Source organism: Quercus robur, chromosome 2, assembly GCF_932294415.1.
Source record: "Quercus robur chromosome 2, dhQueRobu3.1, whole genome shotgun sequence".
In the NCBI taxonomy this organism is placed as follows: Eukaryota; Viridiplantae; Streptophyta; class Magnoliopsida; order Fagales; family Fagaceae; genus Quercus; species Quercus robur.
The window spans coordinates 33,199,036-33,208,776 of record NC_065535.1 but is presented as its reverse complement, the minus strand read 5'-3'; the positions used below and the strand labels follow the sequence as shown (position 1 = coordinate 33,208,776).

Genomic DNA, 9,741 nt, shown 5'->3' with positions numbered 1-9,741 from the left:
AGAGAAAACATGCTCAGCATATATGAATTTATGTAACACAGATACAAAAGCAACCTGGAAAGACAAAATGGACGTGGCTTATGGAGAATTAGTCCATGATCTAAAGACTGAGCGTACTCGGCAAACCCAATTAGAAGGAGCTCTACACTTAATGTACTAAAACAGAATGAATTATACAAATTGGCATTCAAAATCAAATGCAACCTTTCATCCTCTTAACATGTTGCCAAGTGAAGATTGGAGCGAGACAATTCTGTCAAACAGCAAATTGGTGACTACACTGACCAATAGCCAATGGCATTAGAAAAAGAAACCCCCTGTAACTTTGGCTGCCAGAAAGCACTTGAGGCTTATATCAGCAGCAGATTCAGCTACACAAGGTAGTTCATACCAATCTCAATCAAGCAAATATGAGGGATGTTTAACCCCACAGCCGGGGCTCGGCAGTTTTTACGTAAGAAAGAGTATACCATACCAACAACAAATTTCTTCATATACGATGAATTTGATTTTGCTTTGATATGTGAGTGGCCCACAATATATGCTACCTCAGCATGCTTAGCTTCCACAAGCTCCAAAAGTTCTTCCCTGACATTTAGATCCCTGTATTTTGTATTCAGCAACTCAAAACGAACCATTGGCCTATTGTTGAGAGGGGTTGATTCCTGTCTATTCTTAGACTTCAAATTCTGCAGTGTGGCTGACTTGCAGCTACTAAGAGTCACAGAGGCGGCCAAAGGGTTCGAACTGCTGCTTTCTCCAAAGCCTGCAGATTCTGACCTTCGCAATCTAGTTCCAAACTTTTCAGATGTCCTCACAACTGCCATCCGTCCATCCACAGTGCCATCAAGAGTTCGAGGACCTTCTGATTCCAGTTGGATGAATTCTGCTATGCTCATCACCAGTTCATTTTCAAAATCATCTTCGTTGTAATTAACATCTTTGTAACCATTTCGGACAATACAGCGGTACATTCTGTAAGATTTGGGACCAATCCGTCCAATAAGATACCGCTCTTTATGGGGTACATAGGGAACAGGAACAGTTTTAACACAGACAAAGACAACCACTTGATAAAAGGCTGGTAGGTTGGTTAAGAACTGACTAAACATGGCCGGGACTCCAGTTGCCAATTCGGTGTATATGAGGCCAATCCCAGGAACCTTAATGACCCCAAGACTTGGACCCTGTGTTAGTATCCATCTCATTGAAACCTTGTTATGTAGATCATATAAATACTTCTTCCTGGTTCCATAATGCCATGCATACATAATGACCAAGAAAACTGCAGCGATTATGAAAGGAACCCACTCACCTCTGGGGATTCTCATAAAAGTAGATGAAAGGAAGATAATCTCAATCGATCCAAAGAATAGGATGAATAAAAGGGAAAACACGAGACTCTTATGCCATACAAGGTTGATGATCAGTGACATCAACCAGGTTGTCACGAAAGTCACAGTCAGATAAGCAATCCCTGAAATTAACACAGCAAGATTAGCTTTTGCAACAGAGGGGAGAAAAGAAGAGGGGCATGAACTGACACCTCCAGCCAACTAGATGGTAACTACATTATGGATTACATAAATACAACTCTCAGAACATAGACAAATTTGGCTATATAAGTAGATGAGAATGAGCCCAAGGGGAATTTTATGACTGAGTACTGTGGACAAAGTACAGGCGTTGCAGATGAAGGCACTGTCGACCTGACTGCCATAGGATAAATAGGTTTAGATGGTAACCAAAATGACAGTTCATGCATAAAGAGAATGTTCACCTAACCAAAATGACCTGATATTTTGCTCATACTCATCACAGATTTTAACAACTACCCACTTTATTAAAGAGAAAAAGAAAAAGAAAAAGGTGAAAAAATCAGCAAGATCACATTGAAATGTAATTTAGATGGGTAAGCAGCTAACCCTTCTTGGTCCTGTCCATTTTATGTCGTCTTAAATCCACAGTCCCTTTATGTTCAATTCAGGTAATTTTGGACAGACAAAAACTCAAAATGCCCTTGAAAGCAAAAAATTTCCTGTAATGAATTATTAATGTAATATAGTTAAAAATTCTTACTACTTGACAGTATTCCTTCACGCACAAGATCATAAAAATGAATCAGATTTCTGATCTATATTAATCACAATATCCAGAGATAAATATATTGAGAAGAAAATTATTAACAAATTTCTTGACAGAAAACACCTTACCATAAGCATTTCCAATACGTTTTGCATGTTGGAAACCAATGGTGACAGCTAGATTGAGAATCATAAGGATCCAGTTTATCTCAGGGATGTATATCTGACCATGGATCCATCTCCTTGAATGAACAACCTTGACACGAGGGAAACATTCTAATGCATGGCATTGTTTGACAACTGAGATTGTGCCAGATATAACAGCCAGACTGGCAACTATTGCAGCAAAAGTTGCCAACACAAGCATTGGCCAAAACAAGGGATCTGCAAACATGGCAAGAACATTGCATAATCAAAAAAATTAAATATGGAATTCATGCTTGTTCAACATTGATTCAGGATAAATAAAAAAAAAAAAAAAAGAAGTGAATTACAATTCTCACCAGTCCCCTTAACCAATCACCATGTAGGCAATATTGCTAACCTTATGATATCCCTCTTGCATAAAGAAATGTTTGTCAAGCAATAAGAAGGTATTTAGGATGCTTTTGAGGTTTTTAGGACTTCCCAAGTGATATCATGAAAAGCCTCAAACATAAATGTGGTAGAAAATGGAAGAATCTGGGGAAAAATATTCAATATGACAGGACCACTTGTACAAATTTAGCCATTTCGCTTATTTCAACACATTTTCTTATATATCAACAGCCAAATTATCACTGCCAAAGTTGGTCCATTTGCATCAAATGGTGCTATGGGTGTAAGAAGCTGAGGAAAGTCTTGGGGCAATTTGTAGTAGACTTATGAACAGGTGTTAATCTAGCTTATGAGAATCCTTTATTGGGGAAACCAGGTAGAATGAGTTGCTCAAACTCAGTTTTACATGGTTCAGAAGGGACATGTGAACATTGTCAATATATGGTTCCAAGTTCTACCCCATCTCTCCCTCTCATTCTCTCAGAAAGCTGCAGAACTATGAAAGTCAATGTGAAGATGAGAAGTCAGAAAAACCAGAACCATACACAAGACTCCATGAAAGCAAGATGTATAGAGCTAACCATTTTCTAGAGGGCCAGACTGTCAGATATAGAAACATGCACTGACAGACAGAATGCACATCCACGCAATTGTGCAAATGTTATCAGATTGGTTCCACATAAAAAATTTATGTTTCAACAAGTTTCCGAAAATTCTGTTATGCTTGTTTGTGAGGGATAAGAAAATTCCATGATTTCAATTGTCAACATCACAAACAAAACTAAACATATTTGCAGATGACTTCAAATTATTTAATTGCATCCTTGTTCACTGGCCCAACCAAGTCAAGCCTGGTGTTCCTCATGCTTAGCTGATCTAGCAACAGAGAGATCAAACTCAAGCTCGTGCTCATTTCTCTACAACACTAAATAGCTTTAAAAGTTTAAGGCTAGTTCACAATCTATTAGCAAATGCTTTTCATTTTCTTTTTTAGTTTTTCCTTCTTTTTTTGGGGGGGGGGGGGGGGGGGGGGGGAGTTAATAAAAATGCACGCAATTTATACAAGAAAGAAAAGTTGAAGAAACTTTAGAAAATAATAGCAACGCCCTGACATAGCCAAAACATCTTCTATTCTGAATGCTCAGCTGATTGGGTAACGAGACCACCAAATATATTGAATCTAGCTGGGAACCTAACTAATTAGTATTGATATTTAAGTGAAAGAGAATGAAATCAGGAATTTACTATTCATGGAATATTGTAGCCTAAAGGATGCACTAAGTGGCATTCCTCAAAGAGAATTTCTCTCCCCTTTAATGGGCACAACTGTAATTCATTCCTTCAATAACTTACCTGGAATAGAAGCATAAAAGCTTGTAGACACTGCAGAAAAATTCTTTGAAAGAAAAGCAGCCTGCCCCATGTATTGAAGTATTAGACATGGGTAAATAACACAAGAAAATGTGACCTGCAAGAAGCAAAAACTCTTTAGGGTTTTAATTACAGGAATATTAACAAATTAATGAGAAAAATGATGAAAGAATTTTTTTTTTTTTTTTTTAAATACCCTACAATTTTTTACCTAAGAAACAACAATAACAAGCACAACCTTAAAAAGTATGAGGTAAGGTAAAGCAGCAAGAAAAAAAATTTAAGCATAAGCTTTGGTGATACAATAATCTTAGAGTAGGAACTGCTCAACTCTAGATAGTGGGAAAAGATTAAACTTATCTCATTTGACCAAACATACACAACACAGCAGAATATGTATTCAATAGATCAAAGTTTCCCAAAGACATTTACTTTTTGACCATTGACATTGTATGGCAGGATTGTGACCGCCAATTCAAAATATATGAAATGTTTCTGATTGACACCCTTAAACATTTTATTGGCTGCTGAAAACTCTGATAGAAATGGCCAATGAGCTTTAGCTCAACTGGCACCTCCTCTCCTTATAACTTCTAGGTGGATGTAACTTACTAATAATTAAATAAATAAATAAATAAATAAGAAAGGGAAAAAGAATGATAGAATGGAAAGTGATTATCACAACATTTAAATGCCCCAAGACAAGAAAATAAAGAGGGTGCCTACTGCCTAGTACACGGACTTGTGTTCCTGCCCCAACATCAACCACATGAACAAACCCAACCATGATACCTCCAGAAAGGTGAAAAAAAAAAAATTATTGCAGTAGTAAACTACCAAATCCCATAAACCCCTTCCCCCCTCTGCTAACAACATGATACATTTATTGAGCCCAATACTTGATCTTCCAATTCCCAAATGATTGTACATAAAGGAGAGTAGGATATATTTCAAATAAATAGAGAAAGGTGGGTAGACCAACTCTAGGTAACTTCTATAAACATCAATGATAGTTAAACATGTTTTAACTCAACATATTTTTTTCCATTTTGATCTAGATTACCTAGTCTGTAACACTTTTGGGAGTCAGCTACACTTAAGTTAATTGTGCCAAACTACTGTAATGCCCACAGCTCTAATTCTTCAGCAATATGCTCTATGCCCTCTAAGCACTTCCAACTTTACAAGGCTGATGGCTGATGGGGGGGAAAGAAGAAAAGAAACATAAGGAAAATGAATCTCATACAAAGAGCAGTTGAAGTTGCAATATTGCATAATTGTATTGACTGGTAGTCCTAAAAGTTCAGGGGACTGATAACATATAAAACTCCAGAATACAAGTTTTAAGTAATTGCTCAATTAAATCATTCAGTATAATTGACCTGGCTAGAGATTTTTGCATGAGATCCCAATTTCTATTGTTATCAATTACTGTCCAAACAAGTAGGTCCATCAAAACATCAATTCTTAAAGAGGAGATCATATGTATAAAATTAATTGGAAGGTCCAGAACAACAAGCATCAATGCCTTCTAACCTAGAAGGTCAGTAGTTCAGATGTTCCAGTACATTGCCATACTGTAAATATATTGTTCTAAATGCTTTTCTTTTAGCCATCATTGGAAAATGCAAAGTATGAATCAGAACTAAGCTTCAAAATCTCTTAACAGCATTACTCAACTAAGCATTGAAATGCATAAATGGACATAAGTTCGTTATCATTGATTCAACACCAAGTCATTCCTCTATATCATCAAAAATAATTACTTCTCAGGAAAAAAAAAAATTGTCACCCAAAGGTTATGCTTGGAAACAGAACCCTATTCTGCATTAATTGTTTTGCGTACCCTCAGTGATGCTGCAGTGAAGTAGCCAAGGTCTGCAAACATAGCTTCTGTTCCTGTAGTTGACAAGAAAAGACTACATAAATTAACAAGTGTAAAGCTTAAAGAACCAGAATAGATTCCATATGCCATATTTACCAGTAACACATAGTATTATTCCAGCAAGCGAAGTCCAACCATCTTTTCCTGTGCCCCAAAAGAACTTGTAAACATAATACGGAGAAAGAGCCTGGTATACCCTTGGATTCCACTTAATGACATTGTAGATGCCAACAACAGCAATAGACAGTAACCATAGAATCATAATGGGAGGAAACAGAAATGCCACCTTGTGGCCACCCCGGTGTTGCAAGAAAAAAAGCCCAACCAATAAAACACAGGCAATAACAATCACTATACCTGTTTAATTATGTAAGTGTTAGAACATTGAATGGAAGTTTGAAAAAAGGATAGTAAATTGAATAGCAATACACTAATGCAAAGACGGGAAAACACTTATGTACTCATAAAATAATATGTTTTTATATGCAATATACAGACTCCTAAATCCCAAATTGCTTTTTTATCTCTTCCCTTCATGCTTCTATTTTAAATATTGAAGCCGAAAGGATCTGAAAAGAAATTTAACTAACTCTCAGGCTCCACTTGCCAATCATTTTTTACTCAGTAATAAGAAAAATCTAATCATTAGAGACCATGTTTCTCTGTCCTTTATGCATCCCATGCACTGTCTTCAGTATTTGGTATATAAAAGTGGGAATTCAACAAGGTTATAGTTCCTACTTTTAGTCCTCTTCAGTTCTCATCCTAACATTTCTTGTTTCAATTTCCTCAGAACTTCTGAACACAATCTTCTGGCTAATAGATGAGTTCAATACTCAAATTAATGAGCATCTTTCCTTTTATTTTTTCTTTTTAAAATAATAATAATAATATTAAGCACTAACCTTCAAATTTCATTGAAAAATTATTAGCATAATAAAATTTATGTACGTGTGTGTGTGCGCATGCGAGCGTTATTTCTACATTTTCAGAGATTTATACTCACTATTAGGCATATTTGTCGCTCGAACTTTCAGCCCTTCGATAGATGAAAGAACTGCCAAAATCAGATATCTATTAGCAGAGGTTACAACAAAAGGTACACATAAACATGCAGTGATGACCAAAACAGCCAGTAGAAGTTCAACTGAAAAATTCAAAAAGACAATACACATAAACATGCGGTGAAAGAAAGTGCCTTTACCAGAAATTGCAGGTGTGAGGACACCAACACTAATCACCATGCAAGCACCAAATAAAGCAACAAGCAGCAAACCGGTTTTTGCTTTTTTATGTTTCTCAATAAATCTTTTGATGGGATTGGAAGGCATATCTCTATTTGAGTAACCCGGTTTGTGATACTTAGAAAGCTCCTCGTCTGCTGCTTGATAATTAGGTAGTAAAGAGAATTTTGCATTTCGGCAAAGGAGTGCATATAATGCCATAATTCCACCTGCAAATGACTCAACAGTCACAGATACATAAAAATGAAAAACAATGAAAACAACTTGTAGCACCTTTGAAAAAGTTATAAGCTTTTACCTTCACCATTATCATCGGCACTCAACATGATAATCATATACTTCAACAATGAAAAAAGAGTTAAAGTCCAAAAAATCATCGAAAACACCCCGAATATTGTATCCTCGGTTTGATGATTACTTAAACTCCCAGAAAATGTACTCTTATACACATAAAGAGGCGAGATGCTCAAGTCACCAAACACTAGACCAAAACTCTGGTACACCAAAAAAAGAAATTTTTTACGCCGTCCACTTCCTTCAACCTGTGTTGTGCATAAATGTTAAGTATCTAAATCCACATTCAACCAGTGCCATAAAGAATAAGATCAAAATAATAATCTGTTTCTGATATTATATTCTAGATATGAGTAATAACTTATCCCATTACAGTTTAATAGCTGATGCTTTGCCAACCATGAATTCAAAAATAGTTTCTTTTAACACAAAGTATCAAATTCTCACGGGAAAGAGAAAAAAAAAATACCAAAATTTAGGGCAAATTGCAGTTTCCCCCCTCTTAACTATTGGTAATAAGAACTTTGCACATGTTAAGATGTCTGCTAAATTTTAACGGAAAATTCTAATTTCTAGTACATAAAACAACTATACATTTAGCAGAATGACATTCTTTGTAGTACCCCATTTAGGTGAGTCAAACACCCCGTGCCCCCCCCCCCCCCCCCCCCCCCCCCAACTATCGACCTATCAAAAAAGTACACACATTTTTCAAAAAATTATGACTTTTCTGTTGAGTGCTTATTACCAATAGTTAAGGAGGAAGATTGCTTAGTTTTGAAGATTAGAACTTGGGTAAAACTTGGGAACAATTGAATTCAAGCACCTAGTTGCATTAACCAATAAAACGCAAACAGTGTTATCTTTTCTAAGGACAATTAAATTCAATACGACCAGATGTTTGAATTCAATCATGCAACCTAACGTAATGTACCTAAGTTTTACCAACGGCAACTGCACCATAATTAATAGGAAAAAAAATGCAATTAACCTAAATTTAATTTTCTGAATACCAACAATTACTAGATAAATACCAAAACCAATCATTGTTTCATAGTTCCCAATCAACATTTCTTGATGAAATTCGTAACAGTTCTACATCTAACCCAAAATTTCACAAGGAATTTGATAAAAATGCTTCATCAACCTCCTACTCATAATTGTGCTTGAATCTATTCCAAATTTCTCAACCTCAAACACTTCAACAACAACAAAATCGCTAATGTTCCAAAAAAATAAATGCAAGCTAAAACTATTTTGCTCCACAACTAAATCAAAATCGATCCATTGGTTAAAAAAATTAAGCTAGCTCTGTTAAATTACATTAAAGAATGGACAAAGAAAGAAAATGGTGAAACTGAGAGAGATATTGATATATATATATATATGTAGATTTTGATGTGAAAGTGAAAAGGTCGAAGACATACCATAGCTGCGTTTCTCATTCTTTCTCTCTGTGTGTTTAAAGTCTGAAAATGAAAAGGCTAGAAAACGAGTCAGGGGTTTGGGGTTTTTGTTGATACATATATATATATAAGTATATCGTTGGGGTTGAATCTGTAGAAGCTACGCTAGACAGATCGGAATCTCGCGGGTTAAAAGGACGCTTCTGTTTCTTTCGGTTTTAGTGACCCACGCCACGCTGCAGTCGTGGGAGCCACCAGGTCTTTTTTGTTTGTTTTTCGCTGAAAGTTTTATGTCGGCACAATTATGGTCTGGATTTAGTGGGGGATTTTGACAGTGAAAGGTATAATGACTTTCAAGCCTCAGATGATTTGTGAAGTATTATCAACATCTTGGGATCACTTGTAAATGATTTTTTTTTTTTTTTAATTGTAATATTATTTGTAGGGTTATAAATAGGGGTGTGCAAAAAACCGACGAACCGAACAAACCGACCGAAACCGACCGAACCATTGCCAAATTTTCGGTTTGGTTTCGGTTCGGTTCGGTTTCGGTTTCATTTTTTAAAAACCGAAATTTTCGGTTTTGGTTTCGGTGTTGGATTTTTTCATCCGAAACCGAAACGAACCGACCGAATATATATATATATATATATATTTATGTAACTCTATTACGTATTTGATTAGTGGCTTAGTGGTATGCTACGTTGTAGTTTTGCTAGTGATCCCAGGTTCGAGCCTTCGCGTGGGGGCTTGTGTTTTTTTACTATTTAATTTTTTAAAACCCTAGGGCATGAGATAAAGACGGAAATACCCCTCCCCTCTTTTATTCTTTTCTTTTCTTTTCTTCAGTTCAGCCGCCCCCTTCCTCAACTCTTTCTCTCAAATTTTATTTCTGTCTTTCAAAGAGTTCAGCCCTCAGC

At 36.0% G+C, this 9,741-nt stretch overlaps 1 protein-coding gene across 1 annotated transcript; it reads right to left on the bottom strand.

Moving 5' to 3' along the window:
- LOC126713411 (potassium transporter 3) lies at positions 1-9,166 on the bottom strand. Its single transcript, XM_050413164.1, has 9 exons — positions 8,843-9,166; positions 7,420-7,663; positions 7,082-7,330; positions 6,884-6,934; positions 5,974-6,234; positions 5,839-5,891; positions 3,975-4,089; positions 2,214-2,468; positions 1-1,477 (listed from the first exon to the last, which is right to left on the bottom strand). Exons 1-9 carry the CDS (start codon positions 8,858-8,860, stop codon positions 372-374), a joined length of 2,352 nt encoding a protein of 783 aa, XP_050269121.1. The 5' UTR covers positions 8,861-9,166; the 3' UTR covers positions 1-371.
- Positions 9,167-9,741: the final 575 nt, after the last annotated feature.

Excerpts from the sequence above, each read along its gene's own strand:
- LOC126713411 (XM_050413164.1), bottom strand. Across the intron at positions 6,935-7,081 it reads CCTCACACCTGCAATTTCTG|TTCTTTCATCTATCGAAGGG; the intron begins GTAAAGGCACTT and ends TGATTTTGGCAG. Across the intron at positions 4,090-5,838 it reads TCACTGCAGCATCACTGAGG|GTCACATTTTCTTGTGTTAT; the intron begins GTACGCAAAACA and ends TGCTTCTTGCAG.